General features: G+C 35.1%; 1 protein-coding gene across 2 annotated transcripts in view; it reads left to right on the top strand.

Annotated features, from left to right (window-relative positions):
- Positions 1 to 37: 37 nt before the first annotated feature.
- Positions 38 to 22,452, top strand: part of CRIPT (CXXC repeat containing interactor of PDZ3 domain) — a 129,846-nt gene continuing 107,431 nt past the window's right edge. Inside the window, exons 1-5 of one of the 2 annotated variants that reach the window (XM_060309249.1) lie at positions 38 to 170; positions 2,174 to 2,239; positions 2,998 to 3,052; positions 6,210 to 6,313; positions 6,633 to 6,721. In XM_060309249.1, the coding sequence (XP_060165232.1) occupies positions 155 to 170; positions 2,174 to 2,239; positions 2,998 to 3,052; positions 6,210 to 6,313; positions 6,633 to 6,697 (306 nt within the window). In that variant the 5' untranslated portion in view covers positions 38 to 154 and the 3' untranslated portion in view covers positions 6,698 to 6,721. Of the gene's footprint in view, positions 171 to 2,173; positions 2,240 to 2,997; positions 3,053 to 6,209; positions 6,314 to 6,632; positions 7,546 to 22,452 lie in introns of those variants that run through there. The other variant, XM_030857769.3, reaches the window with a different exon arrangement.

Raw genomic sequence — 22,452 nt, 5'->3', positions numbered from 1 at the left:
TCCCGGGGCTTTCCAGGTGTTGGATAGGCGGGGCGGAGGGCGGAAGGGCCGGAAGTGGATTTTCGTAACCCGGAAGGGGAGTGCTTCCCTGGCTGTATTGTTAACTTCTTCCAGCTGCCGCTCGTCCTGCGGCTGAGGGAATCGTCGCGGAAGGATGGTGTGCGAAAAATGTGAGTTAAGGAGACTCTTCTGCGGGAGAAGGAGGCTGGGAGAACCTAACTGGCGTTCCCCGGGAACTTTGCTCTTTCTTTGTTTTTCCTTCGGCCACAGGTCCTTGATTCTAGCCTCTGTCCTCCTATACTGCCCTTTGACCATTCCTGCCCTCCCCAACGACCGTATCGTCCTGTATTTGCATTCAGAGTGGTCTCAGTTTTGCACCTCTGTTTATTTCCGTTGCTTCCCATCAACCCCGGGTATCATCCTGAACTGCTTCTTGACGGGCTTCCTCCCTTCACAGACCCGCCGGGTTGGAATGGATCTTAAAAGTCACTTCCACAGCATCTGGAGTTGATGGATTTAGTAAATAAAAGTACCGGACGCCCAGTTAAATTTGAATTTCAGGAAAACAACAAATAATTTTTAGTGTAAGTATGTCCTATGCAATGTTTGAGACTTGGCTCTGTTTACTGCTCCTCACTACAGTAAGTGCTTTGTCCCAAAGCACGCACTTTCAGGACATTCTTTACTAAAAAAAAAAAAAAAAAAAAAAGTATTCATTGTTTATATGAAATTTAAATCTAACTGGGTGTCCTGTATTTTATCTAACAAACCTAAGTCAATATCCCATCCAATGGCTTAAATGCTCTTTGCATGAATGCATAGAGGATTGAGGCACAGGGGTAGGAGAATCTCACCACCTTCAAAGCAGTCTGTGTAGATTTCACTGGCTTTTAGAAAAGTCTTTCCTCCCTATAGTTGCCATCCAGTGATTCTAATGCCAACCCTTGAGATTTAGAAAATATCTTATGGTATTTTGACCTCACAAACTGGTTATGTGTTTTAAAAGAGCTGTCATATCCCCAAATCCCTTTTTCCTACAGCTAGATATGTCTGACTCTTCTGTGACAATTTCAAGTCCTCTTATCCTGATAATTGTCTAATTAATATGATCCACTTTGTTTATATCCCTATAGTATATAAAACTTGGAACATAGATGCCCTTGAGTTTGAATCACAGTTTTTATATTAAGTGAAAGAATGACCATGGATGGTTACTTTAATAAATTCTCAGGGTGCAGAGAATAATTTGGGATTTCTATATTTGGAGCCTGGCATTCAGGAGGACCCTCCTCAGTGAGGCCTCAGCTTACCTTTTTAACTGCATTTTCACTAAGCCTTACCCTTTTCACTTCAGCCAAACCAAACAATATTTTGCCCGTATGTACCCTGAGTTTTCAATGCCTTTCCCCAGGATGTGTCCCTTATTCAGTTTACCTTCATCTTCTTTTCTCCTCTTTCTTCACAGTCTCATTGCCACTAACCCTCTCTATTGCCTTCCCCACAAAGCTTCACTGGATTTCCCTAGCCAAGATTATTTCTTCCTCCATGGAATTTCTCCTAGTACTTGAGCTCTCAATTGTCATACTATTTACTTTCCAGCTTATATTTTAGTTGAATAATTCTTAACTTTTTTTTGGTTCTCTGAGCCCTTTGAGAATGTGATGAAAGCTGTAGACTTAACATAGTTTATTAAAAAATGGATATACAAAAGGTTTGTGTACAATTTAATCTTGTTCATATATTTCCTAAGGTCTACCTGTGAAACTCAGGTTAAGGACTACTATTAGAGAAATCAGTGTGCTATAAATTCCTTGAAATCTAGAGCTTTATCTCATTTGTTTTATTTTTATCTGTACTTTGTACAATGGCTTATACATCAGAGATGCTTAGTAAATATTTATGGAATGAATAGATTTATCAGATTTGTTTAAAGGATCCATGTACAGAGGAAGCCTATTATAAGCCATACTATTATCCACAAATTTTACTGAAGTCAGCTATCCATTGCCCACAGTTAATATCTTAAGTCTCAGTTCACTGGCCCCGACCCCAGCATTAACAGGCTTGTACATAATATGACTGGTGATGCCATCGCGAACTTTAGGCACAATGTAGTGTATTTATTAAATAGTAAACACTAATCTCCCTTACTTTTACTGTCTTGTTATAACAGGTGAAAAGAAACTTGGTACTGTTATCACTCCAGATACATGGAAAGATGGTGCAAGGAATACCACAGGTATTTTTCCTTTTAGAACATGGAAACTGAATCAGATACTTCTGTGAATAATGTTTTCACTTTTACATTATTTGTAAAATGATATGTTATGTGTACAATGTATTTTATCTGTTAAACATTAAGGAATACTAGATACCCCAACAATTTAATATCTTTTCTATTTAGTTCTCTCAGTGACATGTCAGGGTTCCTAATTTGATAGGCAGGAGATAACAAAATATTTAAATGATTTTTAAGCAATGAGTATATCACAGTAATTGATTTGATTCAGCTTAATTAGAGTTAGTATTGAAAGCCCCCTCTCCTCACCTGATTTTTATATTCTTGAACAAATTATTTAAATGTTTTCACTTTCATAATCATTAAATACAGTGAAGATGTTTTCAAAGGGAAGAAAAAGAAACATTTTTACTGTATTCAAGATCAATGGCACCAAAGTAGCGGCATCTAGAGTTTACATTAGATATATGTAAATATAGACCCATTCCTAAAGTCCTACTTTGAGTTTGAGAAATAAAATGATTGCCTTTTATCCAAATTTTTATTTTCCTAGTAAATAATTGTGTGGTTTTTTTTTTTAAGTAGTGTCTTTGAAACCTGGTACTAAATGAAATTTTTTAAAATTTTGATATAGGCTAGTCTGCTGGTAGGAGGTCACAAAATGAACTTTCTAACTAATTGTTAAATGTTTCATGTATGTGTTAATGTGTGAAATGTGTAGACATAGCACACTGAAATACATGTATATTTCAATGCAGAAAGTGGTGGAAGAAAGCTGAATGAAAATAAAGCTTTGACCTCAAAAAAAGCAAGGTAGGTATAAGAGCATCTATAAAGCAGTCATATTAATTTCCACTCTTTTTAATATTAAGTGTATTGGAATGAATTTGTTTTGCCTCATTCTGTTGTGATAAAACATAGTTAAATAGTTCCAAGCATGCATACCAAGCTGTCTGTTATAACCTGCTGATTTCACCCTGTTCATTTTCACTGTATCAATATATAAAGATATTATACATTATTTTTATAATTTCACCAGAAAGCATGACTTATTTTTTCTAGTTCTTAATTTTCCTGCAAATCAGAGGCCGCAGAGAAATGTGGACAGGTCATGAGCGCTGGAGTCAGACCTAAATTTGAATCTAGATTTTGTTACTGTCTAGCTCTGTAACCTTAAGCAAGTTAAACCAGTTCTAAACTTTTCTGAACACTACTTTTTTACCTAGGAATAGGGATAAAAATGTCTCCCACCATAAAAACAACTTTTGACACCATACTCTATTATATCCAGTCTTAAAAATTCCATGAATCCTTCCAGCTGCCGTCCCATTTCCTTGCCTCCTTTTACAGAAAAAGTTTTCAAAACCCTTATCTAGATGGTACTTTCTCAGTGTCCTTAAGTTTTATTTACTCCTTCAGCCGCTGTAATCAGGCCTCCATCTCCACCACACTCCTAAACCTACTCTTGTCAAGATCACAGGTGACCTTTAAAACTGATGGCTACTTCTCTGTTCTTACCTTATTTAACCTTTCGAAAACTCTCTTTTTTGCAACACTTTATTCTCTTGTCTTTGAGATACCACACTCTTCTTTCCTCTTAACTCACTAACTGTTCCTTCTCAATTGAGTGCTTCTGGTCTCAATCCTAGACTTTTTTTTTTTTCTATTTATAAATTTATGATCTCTCCTCAAGTGACTTTAGTCCAATGGCTTTAAATTCAAACTGTATGTTAATGAATTCCACATGTATATCTCAGTCCTGACTTTTCTGAGCTCCAAACATATATCCAGTTGCCTCCTTGACTTTTCCAATTTGATATCTGACAGGCAACCTCTTTTTCCTTCAGTCGAATCATAGTCTTCTCATCATTGCTCTGTGGTCCAATCTAGCTGTGCAAAACTGGAATCCCTAACTGATTTCTTAATTTCCCTCACTTCCCATATCCACCAGCGAGTTCTTTGGCTCTACTACCAAAATATAGCCTGAATACACCTGCTTCTGTTCATCTCACTGCTATTACCCTCTTCTAAACCATCACAGTTTCTTACTTGGGTATTATAATAACTTTCTGTCTCCCTGCTTCCTCTCTGGTTCCCTATAGTTCGTTCTCATAATAACCAGGGTGGTCCTTTAAAGGGCATGTAACTCCTTTTCTCAAAACCTTGCATTGGTTTTCTTTTTACATTGAATAAAAGCTAGGTCCCATACCATGTTCTTACAGGGTCCTCTGTGATCTGGCCCCTCCTGCCTCTCTGACTTCCTATTGTGCCAACTCCTGCATCAGATATGCCAAGCCCACTCCCATTGGAAGAGGTTTGTGCTTACTACTCCCTCTTCCTAGAATGCATCGCTAAGAGCTTAACAGAGCTGGCTCTTTCTTGTTACTTGGGTCTTAGCTGAAATGTCATCTCCTCAGAGAGGGTCCCTAACCAGCACCTAAACTAATGTCTTCCTTCCTTCCCCTCATGTCCACCACAGTATCCTCTCTGAATTTTCTCTACAGCAGGTATTACTATCTTAAAAGTGTGGTTGTTTTCTTACTTATTATCTGTCTCCTCTCACTAGAATGTCAGATTGATGAGGGCAGAGGCTTTGTCAAGTTCATCTTTGGTATTTAATAATAATAATAAGGCTTTTAATACGTAAAATGCCCGACACATAAAGGTGCTTATTAAATAATGGGTATAAAATAGCATGATAGACTTAAACTTCAGTGCATTGTCACATTATGTATTGTTGACTGACTTATTGATGTCTTCTAAGACCACGAGGTTATTATTGACCAAGTTGTTATGTTTTACAGAGTGTATAGTTTTAGGTACTTCCAGTTCCTTTATGCTCCCAAACTTACTTCAGTGTCATTAATAAGTAGCTATTACTTTTGGGTATTTTAAGTATCTCACTTTGGAAAGTGTACGTAAGATTTCTGAGACATTAAAATGTACATTTTAGAATAAAATATGGTTTTAAGAAAAAGCAATCTCTAGACATGTAGGTCCAAACAAATTGAGCTTATTATTAAAAGGAAGAATAGTGTCCACTCTTAACTTCTCTTGTGGGAAGTAAAGTGACATTCTTTTGGATTTGGAAAAATTAACCTTTAAAAATGAGCTGTTGTATCATACCCAAGAGAAGAAACAGGTCTAGGACAGTGTTGGTATTCAGTATATGAGTACGGTTACAAAAAGTTATTGCCAATATAATGGGAAGTATTTCCTCTAAAGTTATTTTGCCTTCCAGTCACTGTAAGGTCACATTTTTTTTAGTAGAAACTTTTTTATCGAAAGGGATTGCATCAGTTAATTGAAAATGTCAGTTAAAGTGGGCAATCATTAAAAGATACACATACTTTATTTTAAGTCAAAGCACATAACTGTACATGCATTCATCAGTCATTTGGCATTGAGACAAGGCTTTTTGAATATGAGTCTACTTTATAATTTTCCTTACATTAATCATAACCAGAATATATATTTCCAGTATCTTTAAGGTAGAGCAAGAACTGACACTTGTAAGGTGCCAAGTCCTTCCACTTAGGATTTTTCCTCAATTTTTAAGTTTTCTTACCCATGCCTAATTCCATAGCAGTTTTAATGATTCACACTTACCTGGTCATCCTAAAGTATTCATTTAGTTTTTAATATAATCAATCACTCTTTGTGTACTCTCATTACATGAGTTTCCTTAATATTATATCACATGAATAGATTGACAAATACAGCTGTTAAAAACAGGTTTGGGATTACATACAGCTGACTCTTTACAAGCATACAGCTTACATGGAAGGGGCAGAAGTGTGGAGACATATTAAGAGAGTAGCCAGTTAGAAGAGTGCTATGCCTATCAATTGTAGAGCTTGATAGAGGGAACAGAGAGCATGAATTAATCACATTTGTTACTTAAGTGAGGTTATTTAAGAGTATTTCTATTGTATTGTACATTTTTCTTTCTTTAAAAAAAAATCTCTAGATTTGATCCATATGGAAAGAATAAGTTCTCCACTTGCAGAATTTGTAAAAGTTCTGTGCACCAGCCAGGTTCTCATTACTGCCAGGGCTGTGCCTACAAAAAGGGTAAGTTTCCTTTAATACCATTTTTGAATTCATATCAAACCTACTTCTTTTGATACTGATTTGGATAACATAGTGAAGGAGTAGCCCTTCATAAATTAGTCAAATGCTCTTTTTTCTAAGGCAAAATAAACTTAGAACTTGTCCTAGTTAAAAGTATATATTTTCTTTTTTTCTTTTCTGATGCTGTTAAATTATGTTTTAAGCTTCAGGAGTGACTTAAATAAACCAAATCATTTGTATTGGTTAGCTAGTAGATTAGTATTATTAGTTATTATTAAGATTTGATTACTTACATGAGTTTTTTGTTTGTTTGTTTTAGGCATCTGCTCTATGTGTGGAAAAAAGGTTTTGGATACCAAAAACTACAAGCAAACGTCTGTCTAGATGTATTGAAGTTTCTGGCTTTCCGTATGATTTTACTTTTTGCTTGAATTTTCAAGGCATAATATAGATGTTAAAGTTACAAAATAACATGTCTTAAGACAAGTTTAAACCAGGGAAGTAGATTGGTATTCATTTTTGTGCTCTCAAGAAGTTCTGAACAGCAGCAGTGTAACTAGTTTTTGCCTTAAGTTTTTATTTTCCTTACAAACATCTTATTGTACTGGGATAAGTGACAAATTTAACGAAAAATATTTTCCCAGTTCTGTATGCACTTTTTATTTATCATTACTCATGTAATTTTTATTATCCTTTCCCTCTACTTTATAGATATTGCAAAAGTGTGAGAAGGAGGTTATTGATATTTGGCTTTGAACTTGGCATCCAGATTTGGAATTTTTCCCTCATTCCCTTTTGGTTGCATAGTTCTTAGGATCAGCAGTCCCTTAATTAATTGCAGCTTCATAAGGCATTTAAATATCTGAGATCATTATTGCTAAATAGTTCCTTAAGTAATTAGCCCAGGCCCAAATCAAACAAAAGTTGTATTTATGTTATTTTTTATTTGTTCTTGAAGCCAAAGTGCCAATATCTTTCATATGAGAATGGGAATGCAAGGAACACTCCACACAAATCCAAATGAATACACTGGATTTCAGAAAAACACACATTACACATATTACCTTGAATTCAGACCATCATGAAAGCCAGGAGAACAGTGTGCATCCATGATGATGTGTAACGAATGAATCACCATTCCTTGGGAAAGCGCTTTGAAGCAGAAACCAAACTTCTTTTTAACCTCCTCCTCTTCTCCTTCCCCCACCAAAAATAAATAGACTAAGCAAACATTTTGACTCTTTTTTTTTTTAATATATATATATAACATAGACTGCTGAAAGACTACTTTGAGGTTTCTTTTTCTTTTTAATTGAAGTAAAGTTGATTTACAATGTTGTATTAATTTCTGCTGTACAACAAGTGATTCAGTTATACATATATATACCTTCTTTTAAAAATTCTTTTCCTTTATGGTTTATCACAAGATATTGAATGCAGTTCCCTGTGCTATGCAGTAGGACCTTGTTGTTTATCCATTCTATATATAATGGTTTGCATCTGCTAACCCCAAAATCCCAATCCATTGCCCTCCCCACCCCACCCGCATTGTTTCTGTTTCTTAGATAGGCTCATTTGTGTCATATTTTAGATTCTACATATGAGTGATATATGGTATTTGTCTTTCTCTTTCTGATTTATTTCTCTTAGTATGATAATCTCTAAGTCCATCCATGTTGCTGCAAATGGCATTATTTCATTTTTTTTTGTGGCTGAGTAATATTCCATTGTATATATGTACCACATCTTTTTTATCCATTCATCTGTCCATGGACATTTAAGTTGTTTCCATGACTTGGCTATTGTGAATAGTGCTGCTATGAGCATAGGGGTGCATGTATCTTTTTGAATTGTAGTTTTGCCTGGATATATGCCCAGGAGTGGAATTGCTAGATCATATAATAGTTCAATTTTTAGTTTTTTGAGGAACCTTTATATTGTTTTCCATAGTGGCTGCACCAACTTACATTCCCACCAACAGTGTAGGAGGGTTCCCTTTTCTCCACATTCTCTCCAGCATTTATTTGTAGACTTTTTAATGATGGCCATTCTGACCGGTGTGAGGTGGTACTTCATCATAGTTTTGATTTGCATTTCTCTAATAATTAGTGATGTTGAGCACCTTTTCTTGTGACTGTTGGCTATCTGTATGTCTTCTTTGGAGAAATGTCTTTTTAGGGTTTCTGCCCATTTTTTGATTGGGTTGTTTGTTTTTTGGTTATGGAGTTATATAAGCTGTTTGTACGTTTTGGAAATTAAGCCCTTGTTGGTCATGTCATTTGTATTCTCTCCCAGTCTGTAGGTTGTCCTTTTAATTTTGCTTATGGTTTCCTTTGTTGTACAAAAGCTTGTAAGTTTGATTAGGTACCATTTGTTTATTTTTGCTCTTATTTCTATTGTTTTGGGAGACCTTAGAAAACATTGGTACGATTTATGTCACAGAATGTTTTGCCTATGTTCTCTTCTAGGAGTTTTATAGTATCATATTTTATATTTAAGTGTTTAAGCCATTTTGAGTTTATTTTTGTGTATGATGAGAGGGTGTGTTCTAACTTCATTGATTTACATGTGGCTGTCCAACTTTCCCAACACCACTTGCTGAAGAGACCGTCTTTTTTCCATTGTATATTCTTGCCTCCTTTGTTGAAGATTAATTGACCATAGGTGTGTGGGTTTATTTCTGGGCTCTGTATTCACTTTGAGGTTTCAGACAAAGATTTTTCTTATGCTACCTTCAGAGGTACAGGACTTCTGCTTTTGAAACCTGCAGCTTACTGTGGAACACCAAAAAAGTATTCCTTATTGCCAAGTGCAATATAAATACATAACACTATAAAATGGAAGAATAAGGCAACATGATGATATATATGGTATAGATATCACATTTTTATTTGTTTTAAAATACTATGGAAAGTATTTAAAGTTTTAACTGTTTAATTTATCTATAAGGTTTTTTTCCCTAGGATACATTCTTATTCTTACCCAGAAAAATCGTAAGGGTAATGCAAAATATAATAAATAACAACAGCTCTGAGGTCAGGAAGTATCTTCTCATGCTTTAATTGGGGATTTTAAACTAAAATCAATACAAGGGACCCATAATAGGACCTGGTTAAGAGAGTGACCCAGATCCATCAACAGCTGGGTTGGTCAACTTTGGGAAACTACATTTCTCATGTATCAGCTGGGATCTGGACTTCCCCAACTCATATTTCATATTCATGCCTTGACTAGCCTTCTTCTGTAAATGATCCAACAGCCAGACTGAGGTTCTCCAATGAAGATATTTGTCAGTATTATACCTCAGAATAGTTTAAGTATTATAAACCTTCATATTGCTGAAATAACAATATGACTCCCATAAATTGAATAGAAGAAGTTATTAAATGAGGAAGAAATTCCCAAAATAAAACATGAACATAAAGTAGTTTTTAAAAAGAAGACGTAAAAACAGAATAGATAACGTTAAGATGACAGGATTAAGATCAAACATAGCTTTTATTAGAGTAAATAACATGTTTTTAAAAAAATCTCAGATTGTATTTAATATGTGTATATGTCAGAAACAACTTAAATTCCAACAAGAACACTTCTTAAGTTCATTCATTCATTAAAATATGCAGCCATCAAAATGGTACAGGAATTACATATATGTCCAGAAGTTTATATATACAGATAGAAGACATCTGAAAGCTACTAGTGCTGTTTTTCTCTTTGGGGTGGAACTAAGGGTTGAGAAAAGAAAGACAACCCTTTACAGCCTCATGCCAACTACCTAATACTTTTTAGCTTCTAGTTCCCTTACCTGGGGGAACAGGAGAGTACTAATAATTTTAGTATCTTAGAAATATATATTTACATACATAGATATGTATATATATTTTTTAAGAATTTCAAGCAGAAGAAATATATACATTGTTCTGCATTTCAACTTCTTAATGTTTCTCCTATTTACCATTTTCTCTCTATCTCTTGTTACATGTTTTTTGTCTTGATCACATGATGAATACACTGCAGACATCATACCCTTTAATACTACATACATACTTCATAAGAACAAACATACTAAGTTTGGTTATCAAATTCAGGAATTTAACATTGATATAATACTTTCATCTAATCTGTAGTCCCTATTCCAATTTAGTTTGCTGTTCCATTGGTAGTTTTTGTTTTCAGCTACAGGGTGTAGTCCAGGATCATATGTTAGATTATCATGACTCTAATCTGGACCAGTTCTTCAGCCTTTTTTTATCTTTTATAGTATTGATTTATTTGAAGAATACAGGACAGTTAAAGTATAGATGATCCTTCTTTTTGGGTTTTCCTGATTCTTCCTTATGTTTAGATTCAGGTTATGCAATATGGGCTGAAATACTATGAGTGATATGTCCTCCCAGGGTCACATCCAGACTCCCAGAATGTCCCATTGCCTATTATTGGTGATGTTAATTTGATCACTTGGGTAAGAAGTTGTCCGGTTTCTCCACTGTATAGTTCCCATTTTTTTCTTTTGTGATTAGATAATTTGTGAGGAGAAAATTTGAGACCAGGTTGATTGATATTCTGTTCCTCATCAAACTTTCCCCTCCTAGATTTAGCATCTTTTGATAATTCTTGTCTGAATAAATTTTTACTGTGCTGTTTACAAAATTGATTTTTCTAACACATTATTCTTTCTGTATTAATTAATTGTCATTCTGCTCTAAGGAAAAGGTTTCCCTTTATCTATTTATCATGAGTATAGAATAAGTGCTTTTTTTCTGACCATTTGAGTGTTAGTTACAGATAATTCCTCTTTACCCCAAATATTTAAGTGTGTATTTTCTAAGGACAGGGATATTTTCTTCCATAACCACAGCACAATTATCAAAATCAGAAAATTAGCATTAATATAATACATTATCTAATATTTTCCATATTTCACTAGTTGTTCCAGTAATGGCCTTTGTTGGGGGGAAAAAATAGTCCAGGATCCAGTCCAGGATAACACATTACATTTAGTTGTCAAGTCTCTAGTCTCCTGTCTGGAACAGTTCTTCAACCTGTCTTTCAAAAATGTCAAGGTCATGAAAAACATATACCGGTTATTTTATAGTGTCCCTTAATTTGACATTTTCTGATGTTTGTTTATGATTAGATTGAGCTTATGCATTTTTGACAGGAATATCATAGAAGTGATGCTGTGTCCTTTTCAGTGCATCATATCCTGATACCAGTTGTCCCATCACAAGCTGTTAATTTTGATCACTTGTTTTAGGTGGTATCTGTTAGATCTTTCTGCTGTAAAGATTCTTAATTTTTTCTTTTAAATTAACAAGCATTTTGTGGGGAGATACTTAGAGACTGTAAATATTCTGTTTCTCAGCAAATTTTCATACACTAAGTTTAGCATCCAGTGATGTTTCTTGGCTGAATTAATTGCTACTCTGATGGCTGCCAAATTGTGGTTTTCCAATTCTGTCACTCCTTCTACATTTACTAGTTGGCATTCTACTGTAAGGAAAAGACTTCTCTTTCTCACTTGTATTAGTATGAACTCATAAATTCCTATCTTATTCAGTCTGTTACTCTCATTTGTTTTAATGTCAAATTGCCCCATATTTGGCCAGTGGGAGACCTATTAGGCTGGCTTCTGGGTCTTTTTGACATGTTTTTATCATTCTTTGAGAAATTTCTTACTTTTCAGCACAAAATGTTCCAAGTTTATCTTGTTTTTTTCCCTCCACCCTATCCCTGGAATCAACTATTTCTTCAAAGATCCTTAGTTTCTTTTAGTAGAGAATGGTGTTTAGAAACTAAGATCTGGGCCTGCTGGGTGTCATTGTTTCTAGGCCCCTTCAACAGAAAGAACTAGGAAACATATATTAAAAATCACCAGTTTTTCTGATATCTCCATTTCCAATCCAACCCCACAGGGTTCTTCCTTGTCTTTACCCATTCCATATTTGTACCTTCTTCCACAGTGAGAACCCGGGCCTCCAGCATCATTATTTTCAGAACTCTGATTTTTTTTTTTTTTTTTTTTTAACTTTTGGTTGCACCAAGTGGCATGCAGGCTCTTAGTTCCTGGACCAGGGATCAAACCCGAGCCCCCTGCAGTGGAAGCGTGGAGTCTTTAACCACTGGTCTGCCAGGGAGGTCCCCAGAACTCTGAATTTTTTAATACTAGTCATGTGTTTTGTAATTAAAAATAGTTTTAAGTTTTTAAAAACTCTAAGTAAGCAAGTAGGAGAATTATACATGTGAATGTCATTCATTAGTCTGTTACTACAGAAAAAAAGTTTGGGAACTTTTGTGCATGTGCTGCCTCCCAGATAAATTTGGTAAGTGAATAAATGGTAGTAAATACTTGTTTCGAATCAGCTAACATTTATTGGATCTATAATACATTCACATCCCTAATCAGACTACTGTTATTGGTTCCAACTTTTTTGCTCATAAGCAAGAACTTGATAAACAACCCATCAAATTAATGTAAAATTGTAAAAGTAAGGGGTGATGATAGACACAAAGAAAATATATTGAAAGAATATAAAGAGAGAGACTGGTTCAAAAACAACAATTCTAGCAAAAAGAAAAAAATAGAATAGGAACTAGACTAAGGTGATACTAGGAGAATCGAAATGAAGGGACAGATTTGAAAGACCTGATAAAAGATTTGACAGCCTTGTTGACTAAATGAGGAAATCAGAAGTTGAGTCACAGTGGGTCTCATTTAGATGTTGTAATAGTATTGGTTCTCCACCAGAGGGCAATGGTGTTTTTTCTTGGTTTTTAATTTTCCATCATGCTAAAAGATTTGCAGTTTTAGCAACTTAAAGATCAAATAGATGGACGTAAATCTCCAACAACATTGTGAACAAGATATCCAGAGAAACTTAACCATACAATAAAAATCCTGGAAAATATTTACATATATACATATGCATATAAGTATATAAAATTTGTACATATGTATGATTTTAAAATATAGAGTTGATTAAACTGGCGAGAAAGTGATGATGATCCTCAGAGGCCAGAAACAGAGGGAAAGTGCAAGTCCAAAGTGTAAACTAGCACCAAAGCCAGTACTTGCCTTCAAGAATATCTTCCAATCTCGCAGTGCCTAAAGCCTACATCTTAAAGCATCACGTGCGTGGAAGACAAAGCCTTGGGCTTGAGCAAGGTGGGAAGGTTAGATAAGAGACATGTGCATTAAGCATGGAGCCCTACAAGGCAATGATTTCAGTGGATTTACTTTAAAACCCCACTTATACACAAAAGGGCAATGGGAATACATTCTTATGGCCTTAGCCCTGGGAGGACCAGGGGAAGAAAATTAAAATCTCTCCAGAGACTTTAGCACAAAGATCCAGGGATAGAAAATATGAAGTAGAAATTGAGACATGAGAGGTAGAGGCAAAAGGTCTGACCTACATCCAAAAGAGACATGTTTAAACTTTTTTCATAATAAATAGTTTTTTAAGAACAGGAATGAAAGAGACTTTTTTTAGGCAAGCGAGTTTAAACCAGCAGATCCTCAGTAGAGGACATTCCAAAGGCATACTTCAGGAAGAAGAAAATGAGCTCAAAAATTAATGAAATGTAAGAAAGAATGATCAGTCCCAGAAAATGGTAAATATGCAGGTAACTGTAGACAAACATTGATTATATAACAAGATAATATCTAATTTGTGGAGTTCATAAGAACTAAAATACTAGGAAATATTAAAATATAGTTGATCAGGTTAAGTACTTAAGAAGAAAAAGATATTGACAAACTTTCAACTTGGTCAAGTTAAAAAATACATGTTAAAATTTCTTAAATAACAAAGAATAAAATAAAGAGCGTATTTTGCAAACCAGAGGTATTATATGGAATGAGAGAAAATATATTAATCCAAAAGAAGTCAAAAAAGGAGGGGGTTGGGGGGAAGGCATTTAGAAGGGACAAAGTAAGATGAAGGCAATAAATTCAAATATCTCTATTCACAACTGATGTGAATATACTAAATTTTCCAGTTAAACAAATATTGTCACTTTTTTTTTAAAGTTCCAGCCGAATGCTAAAGTGTGTTTATAGTAAAAGGATGGGAAAGTATATCAGGCAGACACTAACTAAAATAAAACTGGTGTGGCTATATTAATGTAGAAAAAGTAAGTCTTAAGGCAAAAAGCATTGCTAAAGGGAAGAAAGACCATTACATACTGATAAAAAGTTCAAGTTTCCAAGAAGATAAAACAATTCTAAGTTATATACTGCTAACGATATAGCTTCAAAATATATAAAACAAAAATTGACAGAAGTGTTCCAGTGAAAGATTTTACGCACTTTTTGCACTAATTCATGAAACAAGCAGACAAGCCTCTTAGATAGCCTCATCCACCAGAGGGCAGACAGCAGAAGCAAGAAGAACTACAATCCTGCAGCGTGTGGAACAAAAACCACATTCACAGAAAGACAAGATGTAAAGGCAGAGGGCTGTGTACCAGATGAAGGAACAAGATAAAAGCCCAGAAAAACAACTAAATGAAGTGGAGATAGGAAACCTTCCAGAAAAAGAATTGAGAATAATGATAGTGAAGATGATCCAGGACCTTGGAAAAACAATGGAGGCAAAGATCGAGAAGATGCAAGAAATGTTTAACAAAACCTAGAAGAATTAAAGAACAAACAGAGATGAACAATACAATAACTGAAATAAACTACACTAGAAAGAATCAATAGCAGAATAACTGAGGCAGAAGAACAGATAAGTGACCTGGAAGACAGAATGGTGAAATTCACTGCTGCAGAACAGAATAAAGAAAAAAGAAAAGAAAAGAAATGAAGACAGCCTAAGAGACCTCTGGGACAACATTAAACGCACCAACATTCGCATTATAGGGGTCCCAGAAGAAGAAGAGAGAGAGAAAGGACCCGAGAAAATATTTGAAGAGATTATAGTCAAAAACTTCCCTAACATGGGAAAGGAAATAGCCACCCAAGTCCAGGAAGTGCAGAGAGTCCCATACAGGATAAACCAAGGAGAAACACGCCGAGACACATAGTAAACAAATTGGCAAAAATTAAAGACAAAGAAAAATTATAGAAAGCAGCAAGGGAAAAATGACAAATAACATACAAGGGAACTCCCGTAAGGTTAACAGCTGATTTCTCAGCAGAAACTCTACAAGCCAGAAGGAAGTGGCATGATACACTTAAAGTGATGAAAGGGAAGAACCTACAACCAAGATTACTCTAGCCGGCAAGGATCTCATTCAGATTCAATGGAGAAATCAAAAGCTTTACAGACAAGCAAAAGCTAAGCGAATTCAGCACCACCAAACCAGCTATACAACAAATGCTAAAGGAACTTCTCTAAGTGGGAAACATGAGAAGAAAAGGACCTACAAAAACAAACCCAAAACAATTAAGAAAGTGGTCATAGGAGTATACATATTGATAATTACCTTAAACGTGAATGGATTAAATGCTTCAACCAAAAGACCCAGGCTTGCTGAATGAATACAAAAACAAGACCTATATATATGCTGTGTACAAGAGACCCACTTCAGACCTAGAGACACATACAGACTGAAAGTGAGGGGGTGGAAAAAGATATTCCATGCAAATGGAAATCAAACGAAAGCTGGAGTAGCAATACTCATATCAGATAAACTAGACTTTAAAATAAAGAATGTTACAAAAGACAAGGAAGGACACTACATAATGATCAAGGGATCAATCCAAGAAGAAGATATAACAATTATAAATATATATGCACCCAACATAGGAGCACCTCAATACATAAGGCAACTGCTAACAGCTGTAAAATAGGAAATCGACAGTAACACAGTAATAGTGGGGGGCTTTAACACCTCACTTACACCAATGGATAGATCATGCAAAAGGAAAATAAGTAAGGAAACAGAAGCTTTAAATGACAATAGACCAGATTTAATTGATATTTATAGGACATTCCATCCAAAAACAGCAGATTACACTTTCTTCTCAAGTGCGCACGGAACGTTCTCCAGGATAGATCACATCTTGGGTCACAAATCAAGCCTCAGAAAATTTAAGAAAATTTAAATCATATCAAGCATCTTGTTCTGATCGCAATGCTGTGAGATTAGAAATGAATTACAGGGGGAAAAAACGTAAAAAACACAAACACATGGAGGCTAAACACTACATTACTAAATAACCAAGAAATCACTGAAGAAATTAAAGAGGAAATCAAAAAATACCTAGAGACAATTGAAAATGAAAACACGACAATCCAAAACCTATGAGATGCAGCAAAAGCAGTTCTAAGAGGGAAGTTTATAGCTATACAAGCCTACCTCAAGAAACAAATATCTCAAATAATCTAACCTTACACCCAACGGAACTAGAGAAAGAAGAACAAACAAAACCCAAAGTTAGCAGAAGGAAAGAAATCATAAAGATCAGAGCAGAAATAAATGAAATAGAAACAAAACAATAGCAAAGATCAATAAAACTAAAAGCTGGTTCTTTGAGAAGGTAAACAAGATTGATAAACCATTAGCTAGACGCATCAAGAAAAAGAGGGAGAGGACTCAAATCAATAAAATTCAAAATGAAAAAGGAGAAATTACAACAGACACCACAGAAATACAAAGCATCCTAAGAGACTACTACAAGCAACTCTATGCCAATAAAGTGGACAACTTGGAAGAAATGGACAAATTCTTAGAAAGGTATAACCTTCCAAGACTGAAGCAGGAAGAAATAGAAAATATGAATAGACCAATCACAAGTCATGAAATTGAAACTGTGGTTAAAAATCTTCCAACAGGGCTTCCCTGGTGTTGCAGTGGTTGAGAGTCTGCCTGCCAATGCAGGGGACATGGGTTCGTGCCCTGGGCTGGGCAGATCCCACATGCTGCAGAGAGGCTAGGCCCGTGAGCCATGGCCGCTGAGCCTGCACGTCCGGAGCCTGTGTTCCGCAACGGGAGAGGCCACAACAGTGAGAGGCCCGCATACACCCCCCCAAAAAAAATAAAGCTTCCAACAAACAAAAGTCCAGGACCAGGTGGCTTCACAGGTGAATTCTATCAAACATTTAGAGAAGAGCTAACACCCATCCTTCTCAAACTCTTCCAAAACATTGTGGAAGAAGGAACACTCCCAAACTCAGTCTATGAGGCCACCATCACCCTGATACCAAAACCAGACAAAGATACTAAAGAAAAGAAAATTACAGACCAATATCACTGATGTATATAGATGCAAAAATCCTCAACAAAATATTAGCAAGCAGAATCCAACAATACATTAAAGGATTACACACCATGATCAAGTGGGATTTATCCAAGGAATGCAAGGATTCTTCAGTATACGCAAATCAGTCAATGTGATACACCATATTAACAAATTGAAGGAGAAAAACAATATGATAGTCTCAATAGATGCAGAAAAAGCATTTGACAAAATTCAACACCCATTTATGATAAAAACTCTCCAGAAAGTGGGCATAGGGGAACCTAACTCAACATAATAAAGGCCATATGACAAACCCACAGCCAACATCGTTCTCAATGGTGAAAAACTGAAACCATTTCCACTAGGATCAGGAACAAGACAAGGGTGCCCACTCTCACCGCTATTATTCAACATAGTTTTGGAAGTCCTAGCCTCAGCAATCAGAGAAGAAAAAGAAATAAAAGGAATCCAGATTGGAAAAGAAGAAGTAAAACTGTCACTGTTTGCAGATGACATGATACTATACATAGAGAATCCTAAAGATGCCACCAGAAAACTCCTAGAGGTAATCAATGAATTTGGTAAAGTTGCAGGATACAAGATTATTGCACAGAAATCTCTTGCATTCCTATACACTAACGATGAAAAATCTTAAAGAGAAATTAAGGAAACACTTCCATTTACCACTGCAACAAAAAGAATAAAATACCTAGGAATAAACCTACCTAGGGAGACAAAAGACCTGTATGCAGAAAACTATAAGACACTGATGAAAGAAATTAAAGATGATACCAACAGATGGAGAGATATACCATGTTCTTGGATTGGAGGAATCAATATTGTGAAAATGACTATACTACCCAAAGCAATCTACAGATTCAATGCAATCCCTATCAAATTACCAATGGCATTTTTTACAAAACTAGAACAAAAAATCTTAAAATTTCTATGGAGACACAAAAGACCACAAATAGCCAAAGCAGTCTCAAGGGGAAAAAAATGGAGCTGGAGGAATCAGACTCCCTGACTTCAGACTATACTACAAAGTTACAGTAATCAAGCCAATATGGTACTGGCACAAAAACAGAAACACAGATCAATGGAACAGGATAGAAAGCCCAGAGATAGACCCATACACCTATGGTCAACTTACCTATGAAAAAGGAGGCAAGGATATACAACGGAGAAAAGACAGTCTCTTCAATAAGTGGTGCTGGGAAAACTCGACAGCTACATGTAAAAGAATGAAATTAGAACACTCCCTAACACCATACACAAAAATAAACTCAAAATGGATTCGCGACCTAAATGTAAGACTGGACACTATAAAACTCTTAGAGGAAAGCGTAGGAAGAACACTCTTTGACATAAATCACAGCAAGATCTTTTTTGATCCACCTCCTAGAGTAATGGAAATAAAAACAAAAATAAACAAATGGGACCTAATGAAACTTAAAAGGTTTTGCACAGCAAAGGAAACCATAAACAAGACAAAAAGACAACTCTCAGAATGGGAGAAAATATTTGCAAACGAATCAACGGACAAAGGATTAATCTGCAAAATATATAAACAGCTCATGCAGCTCGATATTAAAAAAACAAACAACCCTATCCAAAAATGGGCAGAAGACCTAAATAGAGATTTCTCCAAAGAAGACATACAGATGGCCAAGAAGCACATGAAAAGCTGCTCAACATCACTAATTATTAGAGAAATGCAAATCAAAACTACAATGAGGTATCACCTCAGCACCAGTTAGAATGGACTTCATCAGAGAATCTACAAACAAATGCTGGAGAGGGTGTGGAGAAAAGGGAACCCTCTTGCACTGTTGGTGGGAATGTAAACTGATACAGCCACTATGGAGAACAGTATGGAGGTTCCTTAAAAAATTAAAAATAGAATTACCATATGATCCAGCAATCCCACTATTGGGTATATACCCAGAGAAAACCATAATTCAAAAAGACACACGCACCCCAATGTTCATTGCAGCACTATTTACAATAGCCAGGTCTTGGAAGCAACCTAAATGCCCATCGTCAGAAGAATGGATAAAGAAGATGTGGTACATATATACAATGGAGTATTACTCAGCCATAAAATGGAACAAAATTGGGTCATTTGTTGAGACGTGGATGGATCTAGAGACTGTCATACAGAGTGAAGTAAGTCAGAAAGAGAAAAACAAATATCGTATATTAACGCATATATGTGGAACCTAGAAAAAATGGTACAGATGAACCGGTTTGCAGGGCAGAAATTGAGACACAGATGTAGAGAACAAACGTATGGACACCAAGGGGGGAAAGCCGTGGGAGTGTGGGGGTGGTGGTGTGATGAATTGGGCGATTGGGATTGACATGTATACACTGATGTGTATAAAATTGATGACTAATAAGAACCTGCTGTATAAAAAAAAATTAAATTAAAATTTAAAAAATTTTTTTAAAAAACAAGCAGCCAATATATAAAACTTCAGTAAGATTTGAACAGTACAATTAACTAGCTTGATCTAATGGACACACAAAAGATCATCCCAATAACTGAATAATTTGCATTCTTAAGCATGCCAGGAACATTTATTTAAAAAAAATTAATCATGTACTAAGCCATAAGACAGGTCTCAACAATTTTCAGAAATTTGATATCAGAAAAACCAACCTTTAATCACAATACAATTAGGTTAGAAATCAACAGCAGAAAGATAATTTTTTAAAACTATACAGTCGGCCCTCTGTCTCCTTGGGTGCTACATCCATGAATTCAACCAACCACAGGTTGAAAATATTCCCCCCAAAATTTTCCAGAAATGTCTAAAAAGCAAACCTTGCATTTGCCATGTGCTGGCAACTATTTCGATAGCATTTACATTGTATTTTACAACTATTTACATAGCATTACATTATAGGCATTATAAATAATCTAGAGATGATTTGAAGTTTACAGGAGAGAAGATGTACATAGGTTATATGATAATACTACACCATTTTATGTAAGGGACTTGAACATCTGTGAATTGTGGTGTGTGTGTGGGGGAGGGGTGTCCTGGAAACAGTTCCCTGCAGATATCAAAGGATGACTGTATTTGGAAATGTAAGACATACTTCTAAATAATTAATGAGTCTGAAAAATCATAGTGGAATTAGAATATACTTAAGATCAAATAATAATGAAAATATTTTATCAAAACTTGTGGGATACAGCTAAAGTGGAATTCAGAGGCTTTAATTGCTTATATGGGAAAAGAAAGTCTGACAATGAGCTAAGAATCGGACTGAAGTTAGAAGACAAATCCAAAGAAGGTAGGGAGAAGGAATTAATAAAAATAAGATCATAAATGAATCACACGTAAAACAGAGATACAGTAGAATAAATGGAGCTCAAAAAGCAAAAAGTTCATTCTTTGTAAAAACTAGTAAAATTCTAAAACCTATAGCAAGACTGTTAAAGAAAAACATCAGGAATAGTCAATTTTAAGAATAAACAATGGAACATAATTATAGATAAAGCAAAGCAAAAAAAAAGAATATTATGGATGCTTTTGTGCCAGTATGAGTTGAAGAATATTAGATGAAGTGGATATTTTCTTATAAAAATAATAATGATTGACTCAAGAATAAACTAAAAAACCTGAAAGGTCCTATAATCACTAAAGAAATTTTATCAGAAGTCAAACATTAGAATGAGATGGTTTTACAGGTGAATTATACAAAAATTCAAATAACAAGTGATTCCAAACTTACACAGACTTTTTCAAACAAGAGAAAAAGTGGGAATACTCCTCAGCTCACTTATAAGGCTAGTATAACCTTGTTACCCAAATCAGGCAAGTACTGTAAAGAAAAGAAAATTACAGAGCATTATCAGTCATGAGCATAGATGGAAAATATTAGAAAACTAATTCAGCAATGCATAACAGTTGATAATATTATTTTGTGACCAATACGAGTTTATCCCAGGAATGCAAGACTGGCCAACATTTTTTAAAATCTATTAATTCATTACCCACATTAACAAATTAATGAAAAAAACTATGTGATTATTTTTTATAAAATCCAACAAACAATGAAAACTAGAATAGAAATTCCTTAACCTAGTAAAAGGTAACATCAAAAGCCCACAGCAAATATCCTATCAAGTATTAAATGCATTGACTTTAAAATTAGTAACAAGACAAGAATGCCTACTCTTACCACTTCTATTCAACATTGTACTAGAGATTCTAGCAATTGCAATAAAACAAGACAAAGAAGAAAAAAGGTATAGAGATCAGAAGGAAAAAGCAAAACTAATTGTTTGCAGTATTCCAGTATTTTGTGGATCCCAAAAGAATCCACAGCAAACTATTAGGTTGAATAAACAGTTTATCCAATTTACCACAAAGGAGATCAGTACACAAAAGTAGAATGCATTTAAGCATACCAGCAAAAACAAAATGTAATTTTAAAATATACCCTGTATAATAGAAACCAAAAATATAAGAATAAATATAACAGAAGGTGTCCAAGTGCTTTGGAGAAAGTTATAAAATTTATTGAACAAGATAGAACTCAACAAGCTGATCATAAAATTTATATGGAAGAGCAAAGGGCCAAAAGACACTTTTAAAGAATAATAAATTGGAGGGTCTTGATATACCAAGCATCAAAGTTTTTCATAAAACTGAAGTAATAGGACTCTATTGTACCAACACAAAGACAGAAACAGAGAGACCAGGAGTCAATGAATACATATATGGGAAGGTGGTGTATGACACAAGTGGCATTGTAAATCAGTGGGGAAATTCTTCAGTAAATTCAAACTGGATCCCTGTACACAAAAGTCAAATCCAGAACTTAGACGTGAAAGGTAGTCCTGCTGTCCAGTATCAGAAAACAGTTTTCTAGATTTTGTCTGGTTTCTTAACTGTTTAGAACAGTAAGGTAAGTTTGGTTCCTGGCAGTC

This window comes from Globicephala melas, chromosome 12 (assembly GCF_963455315.2).
Source record: "Globicephala melas chromosome 12, mGloMel1.2, whole genome shotgun sequence".
NCBI lineage: Eukaryota > Metazoa > Chordata > Mammalia > Artiodactyla > Delphinidae > Globicephala > Globicephala melas.
The sequence above is the reverse complement of the archived record's forward strand: the minus strand, read 5'-3'. Positions and strand labels throughout refer to the sequence as shown.